The 24262-nt window shown below is 34.6% G+C and overlaps 1 protein-coding gene across 1 annotated transcript in view; it reads left to right on the top strand.

Annotated features, from left to right (window-relative positions):
* The first annotated feature begins 204 nt into the window (after positions 1–204).
* The window catches only part of ROR2 (receptor tyrosine kinase like orphan receptor 2), a 47948-nt gene continuing 23890 nt past the window's right edge, over positions 205–24262 (top strand). The window contains exons 1-4 of the mRNA XM_032206309.1: positions 205–247; positions 4819–4896; positions 14427–14714; positions 15834–15864. Of these exons, the coding sequence (XP_032062200.1) occupies positions 205–247; positions 4819–4896; positions 14427–14714; positions 15834–15864 (440 nt within the window). The remainder of the gene's footprint in view (positions 248–4818; positions 4897–14426; positions 14715–15833; positions 15865–24262) is intronic.

The following is a 24262-nucleotide window of genomic DNA, read 5'->3' as shown; positions in this document are numbered from 1 at the left end:
CAAAGATCGAGTAATATTAACTTGTATTTTGTACATCAGAAGTATTGAATATTGACTTTAAATATGATTTGTGTTTTGATGTTTGTATTTTCCTTACATTGAAATAGCTTCCTCTCCTGCCCTGAAAACCTAAGACATTTTTTCTGTGTAAGTAAGCAGTATAAAAGAGGTACTATTTACAGTAGCTATATTTTACTTGGTAGTATGGTTCCTGAAAAGAGGGGTATTCCTGAGGACCTGACAGTTGGTAAATCTGGAACATGCATCACCATACTGGCTTTCTGCATTCAGGCTGAGTTCTGGTTATGCTGAAGTCTTGTCAGTTCAAGTAGTGCACAAGGAGGGCAAACACTGGTCGTCTTCTCTACCTGACACTCAAAGCAAATGTAGATTGAAGAAGTGGGTGTTCAGAAATAAGCTGTGATGTATTTAAAGTCTGATCAGAGAATATGTGTAAGTGAAAAACATGAGAGCAACCATTCTGGAGCAGATCAGAGGTCTACTCAGCTCTGTGACATGGCTCTGATGGAAACAAAAAGGAGATGCTGAAGAAAAAGGGTAAGAAGGGGGCTGGCAAGTAGAGTAGTACTTCTGGGTCTTTTCCTCACCTCCAGCCATTTTGAGCTCAGGGGTTTCCTCTCCAACATATGATTTCTGTAGATTAGTTAGTGCTCAATGGATTTTTATTCCATGAACTTGTCTGGTCTCACCTATACTCCATGTGATCTCTGCCCACAACCAAACCACATCTCATATGAGAAAATGTTACCCTTCACTTGTTCTAAAATTGCCTTTTGCTGTTTTTCCCTCATACCCCTATGTCTTTTACTGAGAGGTTGGTAAAAGAGAGAACAGTTTGAATACTCCAAGAACCTCATGACTCAAAACTTTGCTGCCATACACCTCAGCTGTCGTCTCCCCAGAATTCTAGTAGCTGTGAAGAAGCTGTTTTATAACTTTTATTATCCTCATTGCTCTTCTCTAAAACTCTTTCAACTCTTCTGTGCCCTTTTTCAAGATGAGAGCACCTGAACATGCAACGTTCAATGTATTAGAGAATGCCTTAGCATCATTATACAACAGCGACATAATGATATTTTCAGTTTTATCCTTTATTCCTTTCCGAGGTATATACAACACTACTTGGATTTTCTTTTCTTACTGCTGCTGAGCTCAATTTTGATGGAACTAATAATTTTGAGACCAAGATCTTGTTCCTCAATTATCATAGTTAGCTCTGAAAAAAGATGTTATTTAGAAAAAGTTTTCCCCATGTGCATTGTTTTTCATTTCTCTTCATCATTCTCAGTCAGGTCTGTTTTCATTCCCATTCCATGTCTCCACTTTCTTTATTTTGAATATAAATCACAGAATCACAGAATGATTGAGGTTGGAAAGGACCTCCAGAGATGGTCTAGTCAAGCAGGGTCACCTCCAGCATGTCACACAGGATGGCAGCCCATTCCAGTGCTCTGTCACCCAAACCATAAAGAAGTTCTTCCTCATGTGGTGATGGAACCTCCTGTGGTTCAATCTAGCACTTGTCCTATCACTGGCCACCACTTAGAGTTTGGCCCTGTCCTCTTGACATTGTCCCCCGAAGTATTTGTAGAGGTTGATAAGATCCCCACTCAATCTCCTCTACTCTAGGCTAAACAGGCCCAGCTTGCTTAGTCTTTCCTCATAAGACAAATGTGATACCTGTGTAACTTTTGGTCATTTATTTTCTATTCTTGTGGATTTTCTCCTATTCTGGCAGCAGCAGAACTGCCAGAAAAAATGCCAGGAAAAAATACAGAAAGTAGGAAGAAAAGTAAAATGGGATACCCAGACTGGAATATTGAATAAATTAAACGGGAAAAGACATGCAAGCTAAAAATCAGAAATAGGAGTACAATTATGTAGGGATCTTCAAACAAATGTAAGACAGAAAACTTGATGTATGTATCTGTGGAAAATTGGTGATGGCGCATGATCAGATGTGCATCTACCTTATAGTGAGGAGAGTTAAGGAAAAATGACAGTGAGGGTTATTATCTAGATGATTTAACTAGATGAACCTGAGCCATCTACTGATGGAAGTACAAGGGATCTTCTCCTTGCAGGATAAATGTACTAAGTTAGGAATTAAATTCAGAAAGCATTGAAAATGATATTCAACAAGAATACATATTGTTTTCATTGGAGAGTTTCTTGGCTGTAGGATTCTTTTATTCTGTTTGACACAAAGGGAAAAGATTTTATTTGGTTGCGCTATTTTCTTGATCATCTGATCCATAAGCATTTCTGGTGGGGAAAAAAAAAAAAGAAAGATTAATTTTTAATGCTGATGATAACGTCATGGTGATTTAACTTATGGTTCAGTAAATTCAATCTTAAGCTTGGGAATTCGTATTGAATGTGGTCTAAGTGGAGTTTTTCAAATTGCAGAAAATATAAATGTTTCTTTCATAAAAGCAACAGTTTAAGTGACAGGTCTGTTTTGTATTTATAATTTACAAAGTACACAAAGGATTTTCAATCTTAACATTAGTTAGTTACAAAGACATTGCATGTAGGTGCTGTCTATGGTTTGTAATTATCCTCTCATAAACCACATCTGGAGAGAAATGTTTTTACCAGACATAAACATATCAAGCATGAGAATGGATTACACAAAACTATTGTTGAAACATTTTCAAATCAGCAAATGCTTTTTTCTCTTTCCATCTTTATTCTGAAAAGCTTTCAAAAGAAAAAAAAAAAAAAGAGATGAGTCTGGGAGGAAGGAAAAATAGAAAGAAATTTCTGTGCTAATTTATCTGAGTTAATGCTTTTTCCTGTTATGAATCTCCCTAATTGACTGAAGAAATGGAAACAAGTCTTAAAATTAAATACGTGGCATTAAAGCAAATGTGGCACTCAGATCTTGGGCAGTTTGGGATTCTGGAGGACTAAGCAAAAAGTAATAAAGTGTGCCTAAGAATGAACTTCTATAATCTTTCATCCAATGAATACTGGTGGATTATGATAATCTGAGCTAGCCAAGTGCAAGTGGTTGTGGACTGAAAGAACAGTTGCTTTTCCTACTCTTCCCTTTACTCCACTGTCTGGTCTGAAGTCATACTTTTATCTCCTGTGTGACTGGTAAATGTTGAAGTCCCTCTAAACTCCTTGTGGAACCTAGGGGAGGTCAATCAGAGGCAAGGTGAACTTGCCTAGCTGCTTCTTGATAAAAATTAGAGGTGATATATCTCTGCCAGAAGTTGACAGAAGCACTCCTGACATGCCTTTATCAGTTCACACATAATCATGTCTACCCAAGCCTTAAACTTTCTAGTTCAAAAGAGAGTGTCTCATCATATGTATAGCACTGTTTTTACTGTTAGTCTAACTGGGGTGTCAGGGAATGAGCACACAATTCATTTGGCATCAGAAGCACTACCAGGCTAGGAGCCTCAAGCAGTATGAGATGAAGGGATGAATGAAGTAATGACAAAGGGTGAGGAATGAGAAAAAATACTTAAGTTCAGACCTGCTATAATGTAGAGGATCTGTCTGATTTCTGTGTAAACTTAAAGATGTTAGCTAAATATTTTGTTCTCAACAATAATGGTGACATTCTTAATTCTTCTTTTGTAATGCAGTGGGAGTTATAGATGTTATTAATTGTATTTCATCACTGTAGTTTGCAGCCAGAATGTTTTTATAAGACTTATTTAGCGTGAAGAAGGGGCTATGGGGACAAAAGAAAGTGTGAGAACCTTTTCTCTAGTTCTGTTTTGTCTAAAATGTCACCATGAACACCCCTGCTGAAGAAATATCTACAACAAGTACCATATTTTTCACTTTGGATCCTGATAACCTTAGATTTATTTGCTCTTAGTGATACAGTGAGACAATAAGGAATTTGGATGATTGAATGTGAATTAGTGGGATTACAGAAATATAGCATATCTGAGAAGTTGTTTTAGTAAGAACAATGGCATAACCTTGTCTTATTTATAAATTTAGCTTTTATCCTTAAAGAATAGTTCTTTCAAAAAAGAGAGACCAAACTGGGGAATGTCCACTTCTTAATGGACAGGATTTCCTAAGAACCACGGAAGCAAAGGAACATGGAAGTGTTTTTTGCTGTCTGCAGAAACTGCTGGCTAACATTGTTTCTAGCTTGCTCTGATATGTGCTAGACATAAGCAAGGAGGGCAAACAGAAGAAAGTCTGTTTTGTCAGCATTTGGAATACTTGAGGAAAGATAATGAGTAGCTCAGTACTTGAAAAAGTGGTAAAATCATCGGGGAAAATTTTTCATTGCTTTGTTTTCATTTCTGGGAGATAGATTTTAGAGATGTGTCTGAGAATAGGATAAGAAAATTAGCAAAGATGGTGAGTCTGACCTCTAAAAATAGAATCTAACTTATTGTAATGTAACTTCAGAAATAGATTTATGCCATTTCACAGTTCAGAGTGTCAGTAATGTTCAGGTACTACTTGGTTTGCTGGACCAGTGAAACTATCAGGAAATATGTGATTTAAAAAAAAAAAAAAAAAAAAGTATGAACTTTATTCTGGTGAGAACTGGATTTATATTTATTTATTTATTTATTTTTAATGCTGCCCATGCTTGTAAAGCACAAGGTGTTATACAGAACAGATTTATTGTTATGTTTTCTAAACTGGTATGGATAAAAACTGTCTTGCTATTAGGTGTTACCTATGTGTTATTCTAGAACCAAGATTTGGCCTGCATAAGTTAGCTGAACTCACTATCGTGATTCAGTTTAAGAGACAGATTAAGTTAGAACCTCAGTTTAAACAAACCTTTTATTTTCTTCCTAGGTGAAATGGAAATTCCAGATTCAAATGACCCCTTAGGTCATGTGGATGGACTTGAGAGACCAATTCCAACACCTAAAGGTAAAATTAACTGTAGTTTTTTTTTTTTTTTTTTTTTTTTTTTTTTTTTTTTCCCTCAAATTATAAACATACTTTATAAAGCACCAAAAAAACCCTGTTATGTTTTCAATTATCTGTATATACATCTCTGTAAGAAAGGCAGCCTTGCATGTCTTCATATTTCTGATTCTAAGTAAGAACAGTGAGGTTACAGGAGTCTGTAAAAAATATTTTTTAAGCATTTTCTTAAGGCTTGCACTGAGGGATTATATGATTGACCCAAACATATGGTTATTACTACCTTCCTGCTATATTGTTCATCAGGTCGGTGCCATGAATATGATCTGATTTTGTACAGTACCACGCTAGGCATTTATAGGTAAATTTAAAGATATCTCTGAATATCTTTATCTTGAGATAACTAAATCTAGCCTCTTTAATTTATTCTTCTGTGGCAACGCAAGCGTACTTACAATTTATGGATCTCTGAGCATTAGCGATTTTTTTTTTTAAACAGACTGGAATAACAGAATTTATAATAAATTGTTGTTTAACGTAAATTTGTATTATACTTTATTACTTAAAGTGTAAATCCAAATGCTATGACCTGTAAATATTCTCCTTTATGTATCCTTTATGTATCCTTTTTGTATCACAATCACAGATTTATTGCAAATTTTGATTCCAAATAAATAGCGTAATTTCATAAAACAGAGCACTTTCAGTATTTTGCCTGAAGAAACACATGTTTTCTAACTTGTACAGATTTTTTCTTCTTATGGATCCAACTGCTATATAAAGACTGAGGCAAAGAAGGCATTCGGTACTTCAGCATTTTCTCTGTCATGTGTAACCAGGCCTGCCACCTTGTTCAACAATGGGCCCACATTTTCCCTAGTCTTTCTTTTGTCACTGATGTACTTATTGAAGCCTCTTTTGCTCTCTTTGACATCCCTGGACAGATTCAATTCCATTTGGGATTTAGACTTTTGGAATTTAATTCCCTGATAATCTCTAAGTATAAGGATTATTTTATACTTTCTGGTGTTTTTTGTTTGTTTGTTTGTTTGTTTTTTTCCCCCACCCCCCTCCATATGTCAACCTTTATACTTAGAAAAAAAATGCTCTCTGACTTACCATTAGCAGTCTTAGCAAGATGAGAACATGTTGTAATCTACCAAGCTCTGAGATGCTGGCCAGATATTTTTCTCAGAACTTCTTTTTCAGAGATCTCAAATTTTGAGGGGACTGTGGAATACAGTCACTGTATGCTGTCATAGATATCCGATATTAAATAATTCTTTTTTATTGTGCTTCATCTGAAAGTAAGATTTCTTACCTTGCCTGTGCTTATTGGAAGATTTTTCAGAATCTTCTGTTAATCATCTATTGATTTCTATGCTTAATTGGATAGAAAAATGACATGGCTACCTTTTGGAGAAATATAGATAAACACAGAAGAAACTGAAAGATTTTCTAATCAGGATCTGGTCATTGATGTGAGATACTCTGTTCCTCCCATTTGAGGGTAAACTCAGGACATTCTTCTTCCCGACCTTTTTTTAATTGCTTAAGTTCCCAATTTATTTTAGAGGATTAAACTTTGCCTTCCATTACAGGAATAATTTAAATAACTGTCATTTGTGTCAGCCACACAGTATGCCAGAATTGTGTTATCTACTCCACACTCAAGTACTCAATGCTTTTGAAGGGAAAAAGTCAATGTTAATGTTTAACTGCAATTGACAGACTTTTAGAATGGGACCATCTTACCAATTAAACTCTTTTGTTATGTCTGAATTTTTAAGGATGCAGACATAAAAGAAAATGCTCCTTTCATGTGACATAACTTGCTAAATTCTTGCCCAGAAAGGAGTTGTAGTTATTTCCTTTTCCTTTTTTTTTTTTTTTTTTTTTTTTTCCAGAGCCACCGGCAATACCTGTCTGAGGAAGTAATTAATCACATCTCAAATGTTTCTACGTCATAAGGATTTTTATTTTCTTCAGAGAAAAAAAAAAAAAAAAAAAAAGAGACCCTTGCTCTTATATGACTCATTGGTATAGAATCAGTTGCTAGTTTCTAACATGTCTGGTCTGGAAGTGGCCTCATTTTGCTCCTCTTATTTTTGTGCCAACAAAATTCTCAAATAAGCAAAAATCCATTGGCTGAAACATTTTGTTTCTTTGGTTTGAATGTTAACACAAATTAACCCTTGTGTTTCTGTATCATAACAAGGCAACAGTTTTTATTTCAAAAATCATTGCACAGTTGTATTTTGGAAATTTGTGTGTACCATGAGAAAAATAGAGTCCTTAACTTCTTCCACCACATTGGCCTTCATTGAGGAATGCTTAGTTATACTAATCTGTGACCTTTATTTTTTTTTCTCTTAGTAGAATTGACACAATATAGGCCTGAAAGTAATAGTAAACAAGCTTCAGTATTGCCAAGGTTAGATCCACTGCAGAACTGTGTAGGTCACTTTTGTCCTCAGAATACTCCAGAAACCCTGAAAAATGTTTCTGTCTCCAGAAGTAACCAGGTTAAGCAAGATATTATTAATAATATGCAACTTTTAAAAAAGTTGTAAGTCTGTTCATTCAAGTGAAACTAGCCTTCTAGTTCTGAACAGACTTAATTTCACTCAGACAGCAGCTTCTGAAAGTTGATGGGATAGGACCATGACTCAGCCATCAAGGAGAATTTACCTACCAGTAAATTTACTGAATAACAAGGAGAATTTACCCACCTGTTTCCTTTAAGTGAACACCTGAACTGCTACCAAAAGAGCACTGCCTCTGAGCAATGTTTTTCTGGAACCAGAACATAACACTGAGCTTTTGCTGTAGGAGAACTTAGGTCTTCTGGAGGTCTTTTGGGTATGTCGGAATGATAAATAAAAAAATCTCTTCCCAGTCCAATGAGTTCCACCAAGTAGGACACTTAGTCTAAGTAAGACACCTGGGCTTCATCCCTCTAAGTATGAGAAAGTACTGCTCAAAAATAGGTTTCCTTCTGCTAATAGGAGAGCATAAGCCCACTGATTTAAGTGTGAGGGACAATGTTCAGACTGTGGCAATATTTCAGTGGCAATTCTTTATTCCCAAATTGGCTGTAATTTGTTCCAAAATATATCTGAAGTATCCAGATGCTTGTGTATGTGATCCAAAGTCTATGTGATCCAAAGCATTTTATTTTACATGTTTGTGGATGCGTTTTTGTACAGTGAGATCAAATCATAAAAGGAAAATGGGGTGCAAATGATGGAATTAAATTAGGCTGTAAAGGTATCAGTTCATCTGGAAACATTATGTGGCAATGTATAACTCAACTTAGTCTCCTTAACTACTCATATATTTTAGGAGAGCTGCCAAACTTCTCTTGCATTTCCTAACATGGATTCAATATATTGCTATACATTGCTCATCTTCGTACTAGAGGTAAAGGGCAAAGAATTGAGAAGACTGCTTTACATTTAGGAAAACAATCTGTGCAAGAAATGAGGAGTCTTGACTTCTCCACCCTCTCCTTATTAGAGTGGTGCTTCTCAGTGTATTTCCAGTCCTGATTTATATGTGGAAGGAGCAACTTTAATGGACTGTCACCATCTACTGAGGTGCAGTGGTATGATACGTGTCCCCTAAGCTCTTGTACTTTCAGCAGTGTTGCTGTACAAAACTCCAGAAAGAAGTGCTTTATATTTCAGCAACTTTCATCTTTCATATCTCTTATGAGCGTTCTGATCTCAGATAAGCTCAGAACACTCCACAACACTTTGATATTTTTATAGATTACCTGTCAATTCTTTGAATACTTTATACTCTTTTACTGTATTCATAACGGTACCTTTGGGAGTAGTGTCATCTTTCTCTTGTCATTTCTTTTACCTGTAAAATTAGAGCACTGTTAACATTATGCTATTCCATAACATAAAGTATGTTTTTTTTTATGTCAAAAATATGTCTTATTATTGAAAATAGTGAATTAGCTCCTAATGATAAACATGATTACTTTACATCCAACACAAAATATATATATATAAAGTATTATTAACCTTGAAAGAAAATGCCGTCACAAAAGGTTGCCAGTTGAAGCTGAGGCAAGAGAGCCTATGTTATTTTTTTTACAGCCTACAAAAATAACTATCAGTTATTTGAAGACAAAAATGAGAATTGTAGAGAGGTAGAAACAAAGAAAAAGCAAGGAGTTGAAGGAATGATAATCCCACATTGCTATTTAAGCAAATGATGTTATATATTCTTCTAATGGTTTTGAAAACTGGGAAGTCCTACAAGATGAACCAAAAAAGGCTTTGAATTAGATCAGTCTTGCAGAAAATAAAATTTGCTTTTTTATATAGAAAAAAAGTTGATTTTAAATGTTTAGTATTTTAAGCGAATGCTGTTGCAACTTATGATATGTTATATAATACTGAAGAGATGGATTTATGCTTTTTTTCAACCGTTGCATTTAAAATTATTTAAGCGCATATATGTCTTATCAGAGAACATGCATTTTAAAAGGTGATAATGTGTATATATATATGATTATTATCATTTGCTCTGAAGATATTGTTTTATGTTTAGGTATCTAGCACTTTATGATTCAGATTTTCCATTCTTTCAGAAGCTGGATATGTGGAACTTGGAATAGTATTGTACAAATAACCACTTAGGCCATATGTAAATTTGGCAAGTCACTTAAACTCTCCTTGCTTTACTTTCTACATTTGGAAAGTAACACTGATGATATCTTCCTATTGCCTAAGACTTAAGTATTCTTAATGATTAAGAATTTTTGAAATAAATAGCTGCAAGTTTTTGATAATTGCTACTCATGGAGGTGATCGTGATGATAGTTTGAAAATTAGTTATGCTTGGTTATTTATAAAATCAGTATAGGGAAAATGAGCAGCAACTAACGAAAATGGAAATCAAAACTCTAATCAAAAACATCTATGCCAGAATTAATTTGATTCAAAGTAGCTATAGAGATTTAGAGAGTTTTTTTAGAACCAAATCCAAAATCACAGCTAAGATCTTAAAATAACAGAAGTAGAAGGATCATTTTTTATTGTGTTTATGACAAGCATGCCACATATGGTTTGAGACAATAGCTATGACATCTAAGTCCCAGAATAATATAAATAAAAAGAAGAAAAATAGTATGTATGTGGGGTTTCTGTGATAATTACTTTCTTTATGTTTTTAGCTTAAAATGTGTCTTTGTGCATATAAAAACAACTAGACATTTGTACCGTATGTGGGAAAAGTTTATTTTTATATTCCTACCAAAACATGCAAAATAGTCCTGTCATCTTAATTTTGATTTGCTGTGGAATTCAGTTTGATATATTTCTATCAAATATACTTCATGTTAAAATATGAAGTACTGGCAACGTAACAAAGACATTTCAAAATACAAAAGAGTTCTCTAGCATTCGTGTCAGTCATTTCCCTAAGATACTTTATTCACAGGATACATACAGTATGGTAGTATAATATCTTATGTAGATTAAGTTGTATCATTCTCTCATAGCTTCTTGACAGAACAGTTTTTACTCCATTCAAGGAAAACAACTATTAGTAACGGTTGTACACTATGTTAGTAACCATAATAAAAGAGAAATTTAATTTAGAGTGCCTTTGCCTACAGCAAATGCAGAGACATCCGTCAGATATCTTTTCCTTCGAGCATTCTGATAACCAAGCCAGAGACCACTGAAAGCAAAGGAAGCATTTTCCTTCATTTTCATGAACTTTGGAACAAAGCCAGACTACAGAAAAGACTGTATATAAAACCAGTTTTTCTGTAACACAGAAAACTGCTGGCCATTATACTTGGATTTTTATGTTTTTAAATGTATTTGAATACCTATATTCCAAAGGAAATAGAATTGTTTCTAACATGACATTTACAAGTTTAGTAATGCTTGTTTTGCACATAGCGAGCCCAAACCATTTTATAGAGAATATTTATTCTTTGTTTCATTATTCATTCATTTCACTATTAAAACAGACAAATTAATCTGTTTAGGTTTTAAAAATCTCTAGTTGTCTGTTACAGAACAAAGAATATAGAACACATATTAAATAAAATATAAGTCCTAGTGTTATCATGTTTCATTTTCCTCTGTACTTGTCCAAATGAATGTTTACTTATTAAGAGAGAGAGCTACATTGAAAAAGTTTGCTTTTAATGTTTTTAGGATACCATTTTAGTCTGGGAACCAGTTTGTTTTTTCTCCAAATCATTGTATCAAGCTGGCATACACACAATATTTGTGGTGTGCCCTACATCACAAAAAGTAACTGCTAATTATCACCACAGAAATTAAATAAGGAAAATGTTCTTAAGAATATGGTTGGTAAAATTTTCCACTTTGTTTGAAAGATTTGTAATTTGCGGTTGTCTAAATTGGATGCCAAATAACAGGGCAGTATATGAAATGCTGCCCACTCTTCCATACAATCACTTCAGATTCAGTAAGTATATAAATCCCAGACTTCAGCATTATTTCTCAAAGAGAAAATGAACCTGGCAAACAGAGTGTACACTTCAGGGTACTTTCATAAGCAGTGGATAGGCCTTCATGTTGCCCTTAATGCACCTAAGCTTTTCCACAGAACTTTGAAGAAAACAGGAGTGCTTCGGTAGGTTAAAATATTTATTACTTGATTTGTAATAACAGGGTAATTTAAAACACTGCACAAAACAAAATTGGCAGGAGTAGTAATGAACTAAAGCCAAATTTTGACCTGCAGGAAATGGATTCAGTTACACTGACTTCAGGGGAAGTGCATCTAATCACACTGGGTCTGAATTAGTCCGTAAATCTTTGGCATTGCTTTTAGTGGTAATAGTTTTGTTCTCATTATTAATGGGATCTGATTCATAAATTCATATGAAATATTTTGTTTTAAAAGCTATAGACCAAATTGCTTCCCATAGTAATTTTAGTTTAATTGGAATAACAGGAAGGTGTTTTGTGGATTTAGTCTTGAATTAATAAAAAATCTTGATCTTAATAAGTAAATTTAACATCTATTTTCAGCTGAATTAATTTAAATATAATATCCATAGCTAACCTCAGCTGAAGACTCAACCCAGGTCATTTTAAGTCAGGAAAAGTGAAATAGAGATAAGTGGTTAAGCAAGCTATAAGATGGCCAATGATGCAAAAGCTGACAAATAGCTCAAGAATGTTGTAGGCTTCTCACATTCCTCTGTGTTAAGGACAAAAATTGTACTCCAAAACCACAGTGACTGTCAGCTTACAGTACCTGAATTGGCCCCATAATTATGGAAAGCATCCTCTCTGCCTCTCTCACTTCATAGGAATCAGGAGATCAGGAGCAGCTCTGAGCTAAGTGACTACCTCTGTGCTGGCTCCATGTTGGAAGTGGTCAAGCCTCTCCTCCAAAAGGTTCTTAAAACTCCTTCAATCCCTTGTATAGGCCACCCTGGCAGACACAGTTTATTCAGGCCACCCTGGCAGACACAGTACTACTGCTCACTTGAGTTGGTGCTCTCATGGCCCTGTGTTGTGGCTCCGGTCTTCCACCAAACAACTTACTGTCACTGACATGACTGGATGTCATTGCACTTCCTCAGTGTCCCACCCCCTCCTTTTTTTTTTTTTTTTTTTTTTTTTTTTTTTTTTTTTTAAGAATTAGTTGATTTTTTTTCTATTTACTTTTCCACTTCTTTTCATAAATTGCTTCTTCTAACTCAATTGTTTTTTATTGACTATGGCAACTCTTTTTCAAACATATTTCAAATTAATGCAAACTGATTTATCTTCTTGCCTGTATACTCTGCCTCAACTTTCACAGTTTGAAAATAAGCTACATAAGGATTATGAAAAAGTAGCAAAATAAATATTTATATTCTTTAAATAATGAGTAAAAGTGAAACAGGCATGGAAATTCCTTTTCTTCTTGGGGGGGCGAGCGGGGGGGGACGACAGGACAGGACCTTGCTTACATTCTTTCTTACAGTAATTTGATTTTCCGTTACCTGCCAGAATGTCATCCTCGTTATTCCAACTCTGCAGCTGTGAAATGTAACCGTAAGTGACAAGAAATCCTAAACAAGACCCAGCAGAAAGCATTCATATATCTCCCCCACATTTTCTTCCTTCTTTTTTTTTTTTTTTTAAATATGTTTTGTGTTCTGTCAAAATGTTTTAAAGACCACTAAGGAATAGTAGGCTAACAATAGGGAAAATTAATGTAAGATTGCAGACAGAATAATCTATCATTTTATAAGCAAAATGATAACAAACTAAATTTTCTTAAGTTTGTAATGTTATGTAGAGATTATGTATTTAGATCTTACTTCATTTTCTGTTTACTGACATACTAAATTCACACTTGCCTACGTTGTATTTTCATACTGGAAAACAGGAATTCTTTTGAAATGCCAATTGTATAGAACAATGCAATACTTGGTAAAACCCATTTTTTCAGCAAAATTTGGTTTTCTAAATTCTTTGTATTCTGATGTTTCTACTGCCACTTGTTTCTTTCCCAGTGTTACCCCTAGCCATTAGAGAGGAACTGATTTTCATGGTTATGTCAAATGTAAATCAAAGCAGAGCATCAATTTTCTTAAAGGTATTTCAGGAATTAGACTGAGAATGTTGAGTGCTGCATTCTGGTGTTAGATTCCTGTACAGTGATATGCTATTTCCTAGTTAGACAATTGAAAAATAATCTAACTGATAGGAAATAGCACATATGGACATGCGTTAAAGTTACTTTTTTATTTGGATCTAACTGACACAAAAGTGAAGTGCAATATGAAGTATACGTAATGCTCGGCATCTAGGTAAATTCGTGAAAGGAAACATGAACATGACAGATGAATACTTTTCTCACTTGTTTTGACAATCTCATTATTATTTTAGTGGAATCGAATGCTTTCAATGTGTGATGCACTTCAGTTGCAGGACTTCTAATGCCAAAACAAATTTTAAAGCAATAAGTTACAGAATTTATGGTTACCATTTTTTTTCACATCGTTCTTCTGTCAATTATTCCATTTATCACTTGAGATCACCAATACAGCATACAGCCTTCTTGACAAGCCCTTTGCTTTCAGCAAACAACAAGTTAGTGATTTTAGTTTTCATTTATAAAATTAAAATCCGCAATATCTGTTTACTCAATATACATACAAACCTTTCTTTGTCCATTTTAGCGCTATTTTGGGACTTGAAAAAAAAAAAAAAGGCAGCCTATTGTCAATTTAAAAATATATCTTCAAAGTAGGTGAAAGGAGATAGAAATGTAATGGTACTAACTCATATTTGACCTGCATAGTTACCTGCAGACAAACCTGAAGTCAATCACAAAAGACAAATTGGAGTGTGACGCTATTCTTTATCTAGGACAGTGAACTGTATATTTATTTGTTTATCTGTTTGTATATCCTTGAAAGAAAGCTGAAACTGTTTCCAAGATCCACTCATAAAAATATGCCTTTGGGTAGTCTTTTATCCCAACTCATGTGAAGTTTGATCTTTTCTGACCTCTTACCCTTACAGGTTACTTTCTGACCTTTTTGGAACCAGTAAACAATATCACTGTAGTCCAGGGGCAAACAGCAATCCTCCACTGCAAGGTAGCAGGAAATCCATCTCCAAATGTCAGATGGCTAAAAAATGATGCTCCCGTGGTGCAGGAGCCAAGACGTATCATCATAAGAAAAACAGATTATGGTTCACGTCTGAGAATCCAGGATCTCGATACCACGGATACAGGATACTACCAGTGTGTGGCTTCCAATGGGATGAAGACGATAACTGCAACAGGAGTGTTGTTTGTAAGGCTTGGTGAGTTCCTGGCTTATATAATTGCTCAGACTACTTTATTGGCTAGGTATTAGTTTTCACAATAGCCTAATGAGAAATGAATATGATGTTTTAAGAATTCTCAGCAATGAAAAGAAATAAATAAAGCCATTGCCAGGGGCCTCTCCCCCATCGCAGAACGTCATGGTTGAACTCAATACCCATTCACCAGTAATAAAATAAAGTAAATACAGATGGAAAAGTCTGTAAATATGTAGCGAAGAAAAAATTTTAAGTGCCAGAATAATGTATGAAATGGTAACATTTCATTGTCTGAAGTTTTCACTTTAATGCTGAGCACAGACCACTTAAAAAAAAAAAAACCACACAAAAACAAAAAACAAAAAACCCTGCTTCTCTTCAGTGTTGGTTTTTGTTTCCTTGTGATGTTCAATAGCGCTGTACCTATCTTTGTGAAATACCATGTTGGTACTGCTACTTGAAAACTGGCCTCAAAGTCTGCCCTTTGAGAACAGACCTGCTGTGTCTAACTACACTTTCAAAAAGTACTTTTGTTGTTTTTTGAAGATTTGATCATTCAGTTTGCTAGCAAAGGTTTTATTTATTTGTTTTGCTTGTAAGTGTTTCTGACGTAGTGAAAAATTAATTCAAGACGTTTTCCTAAAATGTATTCCAGTTTTATAATGATAATAACTTACTCCACAGTTTGTTTGTGGTGATTCATTAAGTGCTGGCTATCAGACCTTGTTCCCGTTGTGAGAAAGGTTAAGGGCATACCCTTGTCATACCATAAACTCTGATAGTAAGGCTCAGGTGAGGCTTAGTAAGAGGTAAGCAATGTGTCAAGATAACACATTGTCTTTTTAACAGCCTATATATTTATGGCAGCAGATATTTTCCAACAAAAAGTCCACTCAAGTTGCTGCCTGAACAGACAGAAAGAAGATTCATGTGATTTTTATTTGTGGTCTTGAAAATAGCAATATGTAATTATGTGCAGGAACCCAGAGGCTTTTGTTTGAATCTTGAGACAAACCCTCCTTAAAGAGACAGTTTGCTTTAGGTTGCTTTATTTTTATTTTTATGCCATTGTCCTTGAGCCAAACTTGCCAGCAATGTTTGTTTGTTTTATGTTTGCAGGTCCAACAAACAGCCCAAATCACAATCTTCAGTAAGTACATTTTGGAAAATTATTTAATGCACTCTGACCAATTTTGCTCTGTAAGAATTTGGTTCATAAACTCAGTAAACACTGCCTGCAACCACAGTATGTTTACTAAAAATATCTAATATGACTGAAATCTCACAGAATGACTGAAACCGTTTCTGACAGGAATAGCATTGTGTTACTGTGGGTTTGGGTTTGATCAAATATTCTCAAACAACTTCTTCTTGCTTATTTCATGTTTAAGACAATGAAAATACCACAGAGTCATGATGTTTGAACACTAATTGTTTACAGGGCATGCATGGGCTGGATGAGCGGTTGAAAATGAATGGGTAAAATGCTTAGGTTGCTGTGGTTGTAAATTTATCCATGTTATACTATTATAGTTTGAAAAGTCAGATAAAACAAAACTAGAATCCTCTCTTTGCACAGTTAGATAACCTCTATTTGTTAGTGTCATTTTGACTTTAATAGTTACTGGCTGATTTTTCATAGTTGTACTTAGTTGTTCACTTGCAGATCTAATCTCATCTTTATGACTGGCTCAGCTCTATGTATTCTGCTTTATCTATTAGTTTTAATTTAAATAATACATATTGTGTATTCTTAAGATAGATTCTGCAGCATATCAATTAATGGCATATGGAATGCAACAAGGCCTTTTTATGCGTTAGTTTCATAAAGTTACAGTTGGAATTAAGTAATTAAAAATAAGGATAAAAGTGAATTTGTAAAGATGCATGGATGTTTTTAAGACATACATAACTGGTCAGTGCTTGAGACCACTGAACTGCCTTGAGTGGAAATTCCTTAAATTGCTGCAGTGGACTGACCACCACAGCACCCATTTTATAGATACTTTACTCAATAATCTTACATGTATAAAAATAATAACACATAGTACACATTCTTGTACTTTATATATGCACAGAATGTGCAAATTAATTTAAAGGATTTCAGCATTGTAAAGATTTCACAACGTTTAATATTTTTCTTAAAATTGATTGCTAACGATTGAAGATTAAAAACAGCTGTTCAAGACAGCATACCAAAAAAAAAAAAAGTAATAATTTCTGGAACCACTGAAATCCTATTTAAGATTATACAGCACTTTAAAAAACTGTTATGCACCTGCTCTACAAAAGGTAAAATAGTGAGATGCCAGGAAGCCATCCAATCTTTTACAGGTTTGGAAAGCAGAGACTGGTACAAGAGAGAAACTAAAATATGCATAGTGAAGCACTGAACTGAAGTTCAAAAACAGTTCTTGAACACAGTTGAAGAGTAGTGAGATCTCAGAATAAGGTGAAAGGCTGGGAACCAGGTTTTACTTTGATTCCTGTTGTGTTATTAAGCAAATAATTAATATTATTTCTTTTGGTTTCTCTAATACTGTATCATTCGACCTCTTTTCCTGCACTGAGCATTGCCTTGTTAATATTTTACATATATCAACATAATTTAAAAACTAAAACACACACTGTTAAAATGAAAAAATAAAATAAAATATGAGACACAGAATTCTTGGTTTTGTGCCCACTAAAAGGATAAGTGGATTAATGTTTCTTAGATATCTTTAATTCTTGCTTTACCTAGCTTTTGAACACTGTTATTTAACCTTCACTGTTTTTCAACTATATGTTAAAATAAAGGAATAAACAACTTTATTTCATATGGTTCTGGAACTGTCTTAGGATTAGGACACCCCTAAGTTAGTCCTGTACCAATGGTACAAGGGGTGAACCTGGAAGTAGTAGCTTTCCATCATCTTTTTGGGCTTGCCATTGGAAATGTAATGAAGAGTACAGTACTGGTAGATTATTTATTTATTTATTTTGCATATCTGCTAGATTGAAGAGAAAGCTGAAACTTGAGAAAAGCAGTCTGAGATCAAAGGTCAAGAGAGAAATCTTGAGGGACTTGGCAATGGAAGTCCAGGAACTTTGGGGGATTACAGATTTTTACCTCATTTAATACCTGCCCCTATTTAAATTATTTGCACCTTTCTACATAATCAGGTTTTGTCCACCTTTCCAAAATCCTTATCCTCCTTTTATATTACTTTTTGTTCCTTTTTTTTTTTTTTTTTTTTTTAATTCCCATGTTCACCAACTCCTGCCTAGTATTGCAAATAAAATGCTGTAATTTGACAGTGTTATTTCTCCTCTTTTCAGAAACTATGTTATCATTATTGCTGTTGTTTCTAATGAATATTTTGTATAACATTGTGCAGGTCAACTTGTAAGCCAGAATCAAGTAAAAGGGAAAAAGATGAATGAAATACCAAACTGCTTGGAAGGGGCTGGTGTGGAACAAAGGGCTCTTTCTGTTTGCTGGCTGTGCAGCACAGTCTCATGTTGAACCACCTGAGTTCCGTTTCTCCTGGCATTAATGCTTCCAAAGAGACATGCTTCAGTGAAAGTACTGAAACCTAAAACCATTGTATCTTGTTTTAAAACTATACCTAATGAATTATTAAGGGATAAAAAACTTTACCTATACAGATAACATCTAGCAAGGTATTTTTATATAATCCATGTGTTCTGCTGTGGATTTTTAAAAGCTATCTAGCAACTAAGAATTGCTGCAGATCAAATGTGCATTATGCAGCTAGATTCACCAGTGCAAAAAAGGGCCTTGACTGTTCGCTAGTGATGTTGAGAGATTTCTGTACTTTATTACTTTATTTATCAAAAGTATTAAAATTATTGAAAGTATTAATAGCTACTACGAATTAATTTATAAATGAAATAAAATCGAAACGCTAACAAAAAACTAGGCTCTGCCCAAAGGGACATGCTACTAGTGGACACTAGTGGACATTTCTGCCACAGGACGAGACAGCAGGGTGAATCCTTTCTCTCCCTGCGTAACATTTTCATATTTTGTATCATTAACATTATTCACTTTTTCCCTTGTGAAGAGAGATGTCCTGTCCATTCAGAAAAGTATGAATGAGAGGAAATAAAATAATTGGGTAGTAAATACCAGAGAATGGTACTTTAGAATAGTTTACAATTAGGCAATGAATGTTAATCTCTTGAATTCTGAGGGTAGGAAAGCAGAAACAGCTGCCTTTCCTTCCAGAGATACTGCTCTTACAAGATAATGTCATTTTAAAGAGACTGTGTTCTCTAGTTTAAGTTATTTTTCTATTGAATTGAATAGTTAGATTGAATTTTATCCATTAGGCAAATTCCTGATTTGAAGCCGAGTTTCCTCACATAGGCCATGACTGTAGTGGAACCACCCTGAAGGGGATTTGGGATAGAAGATACCTGACAGTCTGTTGGCTCTAAGGTCCTCTGGAAAATCTGATAAGGTTTCAGGGAACTAGGCTTTCTAAGTATGAAAATTCACTTTTTTTTCTTTATTGAACACTGAGATCGGTTCTGAATTTTCAGTTACCAGTGCCTGTATGCTGAATACTTATAAAGAGAAATAGGTGGGAAGAAATACAGTCATCAAGTAGAAGTTGCTGTCAGTTCAGGGAGGAATTTTTTAGGTACTAACCATTCAGAACAACCTTGCATTGCTCACATGCCTTGTTTTATTCATGTAGTCTGGGACAATAATTAGAATTTTAAAATTCAGTCCACTGAAGAAAAATGTGAAAAGAAGTGTAGTCAAGAAAAAAATAGTTATTTCAAATGATGAAAAATAAAAGGATGAAAAAGAAAACTTCCTTTTCTTTGAGTGGCAAAAACTCTTTTCTAGTCTCAGTGCAGTTCACACACTAATAGCATTTTTAATCTTGTAAATCATGTGAGATTTTTCTTAAAATTCACATAAACAGATGTTTTAATACCTAATACAAGGCTATTTCAACTCAGAATTTACAGTGTTTATTCAAGTCCATTAGGACCAGGTGTTCAAAGACGGGCTTCCTCCAGAATGACATGCATGCCTCTTGTTTCAGCAAAATATACACTTGGAAGAGATGTCCATATTTGAGGTCTATATGTTTTTCTATTATGCTTGTGGTAACATCTTGAAGTTACAGAATAAGCACATACTTTGTGTTCTGCTTTCCTGTTTTAATCAAGGAAGAAGAAGGATATTGTGATTAAAACACTGGACTGTAATTTTAGAGGTCTGGATTTAATTTCTGGCTGTGCTCCTGTCTCCATATGTGATTGCAGCAGGTTGTTTAACCTTTGTCTCTCCATTTCTTGTACATCAAATGGAGATGGGCAATCTTGGGAATTCTGTGCTTTCCACTATTATGTGATCAGATCACTTCAAAACATTTAGGGTGCATTCTCTCCCCCAAAAGCAAGGAATGTTACTCCTATTTTGCAAATGAGGAACCAAGGCACAGTTTATTTCAGGCTGGTCTACATTAAACAGCATGTGTTTGCCTTGGCAGATTTCCTGGCTTCCTGACAATCCAATTTGGGGATCTGGCTGGAACATGCTGCAGTTCCTTTCTAGCCCCTGTGTGTCAGTTTCCTTTTTAATTTCAAGGTTGGAGGGGAGGCTATATTTCACCCTGGTGTGGAGTTAGGACTCTTATCATGGAATTTTGATCCACTGTCTCAGATCTGCTACTTGGCCCATCAGTTTAAATGTTCTTTGAGCCAATTTGTGCAGGCTGAGACAGGAAATTTGTAGAGGAAGGAGAGAACTGAAATCAAGGCTTCAGTGAACCAGACGTCACAATTCTTTTTCATGCTGTTTTTCTCTCTTGTCTATTTTAGAATGTAAGTTTTTTTGGCATACTGTTTGATTTTTACTTTAGCTATGTAGTATCCTAGTAAGGCTCAAAATGTCTCACAAATAAATGCAAAACTGAAAATTTGGTCTGTCCAGAGCTGTAGCATACACTCAAAAGAAGTGTAGTCTGCTGTCTTATAATGGAAAGTGAGAAACTTTTATTCTAATCTTATGTTTGTGGCTTTGAAAAAAAAAAATATATATATATATATATATTTCTTCTAATTAAAAACCTAGAGTATGTGTAATTCAAGGCAAGATTAAAGAGCAGTGGAAGTGCTGGTTTGAGTTGCTTTGTACCACACCAGATCCTGGCTTCTTCCCACACTATGTTATTTTTTCAGCTTTAATTTTCCATTTAAATATTTTTCTAATCTTTAGTAAATAAATAATGAAGGACCTATGCATTTTGTTATTTAGTGATAGAAGTATAAATTCAATATGTACTTACAAAATTGACTGATTTAAACACCACGTGTGTATTTAACGTGCTTAGCACTGCGGAGTAGAAGCAGGCATCTATGGGCTAGGAAGCCTACTTTCTACTCTCCAGAGCAATGGTTAGTTTTTTTGCAGCCAAAAAGCTCTCTTATCAGTGAGGCTGTAAGGTGTGACTCTGAGAAATGCATGTACAACCAAGAGCCAAAACCTGTGTCTCTATATGTGCAACTTGTTATTTGAAGAAACTGTTTGTAAGTGGTAGCCTTTTCCTTTCCTTTTAAAGGAAACAAAGAATAAGGGAAATAAGATGACAGGGAACACTGAAAAAAGGTTCATATTTTGTTTCAATTGTTATGCCCACTAACCTGAATTATTCAGAACCACACCCCCCAAACAAAGGGATGCCAAGGATATGCAAAGGTGGTTAAAATTAGAGCTCTGTGTTACTATATAAATCAAATGCCCCTGAGCCCTTACAGTGTAATACAGCTGCTTTGTACTGAACGAGCCTGGTTGCAAAGCCAAGAAAGCATCCTTATGGAACTTCTTTGCTGTGGGACAAGCTTAGGAAGAGGCAATTAATTACACTTCTGTCTGCTTTTACTGTGAATCTAACATAGAGTTAAATCTGAGGGAGCACCTTGTCTCTTGTGAGTGGTACAGTCAAGATACTTTAAAATGGGTGGACCATGTAATGTAGCACATTAATGTAGTGCATACCACTTTGCTGTTATATATGGGGCTCCAGCACATAGTATACTAATGCACAAGATTTTTTTTTTCCTAAGAGTTGTGCTTTCAAAAATTTAGAATTTTAGCTTATAGGTACCCACCTACATAATTCAATGAAGCTGATGCTTTGTGTAAGGAGAATTTACCTGTAGAATGTGGACTGGGACAAACTCCTTTTTACTCTGTGGAGCAGTGGTCATGTTTCTTACAGCTAAGAGGCTATTTTATCAGTTGAGCTGTAAGGTGTGATTCTGAGATGTGCATGTACAGCCAAGAGCTGAATACAGCTCCAATTTTGTAAAAATGTGACCCCAACATGCCCTCTTCCAACAAATTCAAGATTAGCAACAGGTGCTTAGGTTTGGGCAGCTAAGAGAAACAATTTATATTAAACTACCAAAGAACTTGCAAGCAAAATAAGACATTTGTTGATCCTTTTAAAGATATACGTAAATTGATATTCAAAGTAGTAATGGCCCTTAGGCTTTTGGCAAGAAGCTACTGCAGCTGTTGGACATCCCTGATATAACCAGGGATCTTTAGTTTGTTTTGATTTTACTTCCTCTCTCTTTCCCTCCCCTTCTCTCCTTCGTTCAGAAGCTTAAATGGCTTTCAAAGTATTTATTGTATGTCCTACAAAAGGACAGTTATATGTCCCTGAGACTTCCTGTCAGCATTTGATGCCACACTGAGTATAATTAGTGTTCCTTAGGATACTGAATGGCTTCTAAGTGCATACATGGAAAGGGTGAATATTGTAGTTAGGCACAAAGGTAAAGGAACACTATTCTAATGAAAAGTAGGTAATTCAACAAAATGAGGTAATGTTGTAACACCATATCATAAATCATCCTTTCAATTTTTATGGCTTTATCGTTATTTTTTCCTTACTTTTGTATTATTTCATTCTCTGTTTCAGTCTGTAGGGGTCAAACTATAAATACAATTAATTCACTATACTTAAAAAAAGGTGAAACAGATGGTACAAAGTGATAAAATTTAAACATTTCCCTTCAAAACTAAATAACATCAGGTGTGATAGAAAACCTTTCTTTTATTCCTTTTTCAAAGAAATAGGAAAAAAAAAGTAGTAAGTAAACCTACCCTTTTAAATGTATACTTCTTTTGTAGAAGAAAATATGAAGTATTTGTGGTAATATTACTCTAAAAATAAAATTGCAAGAAATACATCTTACCAACAGTCTCCTCATAAAAGTCATTCATATTATTACATTTTTCATTTTGTTAAACCAGATAATAGTATAAAAGAGGAAAAGGATTGCTTTATGTGGGAGACAAACGACGTATAGTGTATCACAGGTTTTATACAGTAAATATAACTGTACATATAAATATAAATATAAATATATTTATATATAAATATAAAGTACATAGCTGTACTTTATACAATTTTATATAAAAACAAACTTCGTTTTTAAACATATGTGCTCACACACACAGGCACACTTTTTTCCCCCTAAAAAGAGTTCAATTTGCAAACCAAAAAGCATGTTGTCACCTCAACATGCTTTACGTCACATTTGGAAATCAGTCTCTTTAGTTCAATGGAATAGGTGTGTCTCCACAAGCTGACCTGCATGCAAAAATCCTGGTATTTTCATCTGACAATTTTACAAAAAACTTTTTTTTTTCTCTCTGCCAACAAAGTAGTTTCAGATTGCAAAGCAATGAGTGGATGGGCAAGGGAAATATGTGTAATGTTAATTTAAAAAGTTTCCCCCCAAACAAGAAAAGTCTGCCTCAGTAGGGAATGGTATAAGAAAATAGTTTCAAATGGGAACAAATCTATACTTTCAATAGGAAGAGTATAGACTGCTCTACTTTCTTCTGCAATAGATAACAGTTTAGTACATGCTACTTAAAAATATATTCTTAATAGTTTCAAGACTAGGCAGTGAGTGATAGCTTGTAAGCTTTCTGTCACTCAAACTGACAGATATACCAGTATTCACAGGATCGTAGTTTTCAAGCGTTAGGAACTAAATGTTAATGTGCTAATCTTAGGAGATATATTTGATCTGCCAATTGCATTTTCTTTAAATTTGTTTTGATTAATGAAAAGTTTGTTAACGTTAAGCCTGATTAAATTAATTTATGGAGCTGTGGTGCTGCTACAATTGCTACTCACATCCTATCAAGTTAATAATGTTTGTGTGGCATCTGAAAACAAATTGTAACTGGATTTTGAATGTGAACTATTTTGCTTTGCCTGAAATAAAAGACAGCATCCATTATTACATTTTTGGAAAATTTTGATTAAAAAAAAAAAAAAAAAGACATTAATCCATGGTAAGGATTAATGAGGAGAGCAGTGTCTTTAGAAATGAGTTGTGAAAAGCATTCAGTAAAAGGTTTTAAGTTCAAAGGAAGAAAAGTAAGGGGAAATTATCGTTTGGGATTGCATGAGAGCTGGGTGGATACACAGGCTTCCCAGCAGTTTTGGGTTCTGTGAGGTGCCGTGTGAAGGGTAGGCCAAATGCTGCTCATTTCT

The sequence above is a fragment of the Aythya fuligula genome, chromosome Z, assembly GCF_009819795.1.
Source record: "Aythya fuligula isolate bAytFul2 chromosome Z, bAytFul2.pri, whole genome shotgun sequence".
NCBI lineage: Eukaryota > Metazoa > Chordata > Aves > Anseriformes > Anatidae > Aythya > Aythya fuligula.
Note: the sequence above shows the minus strand (reverse complement) of the source record. Positions and strands in the feature narration are given on the sequence as shown.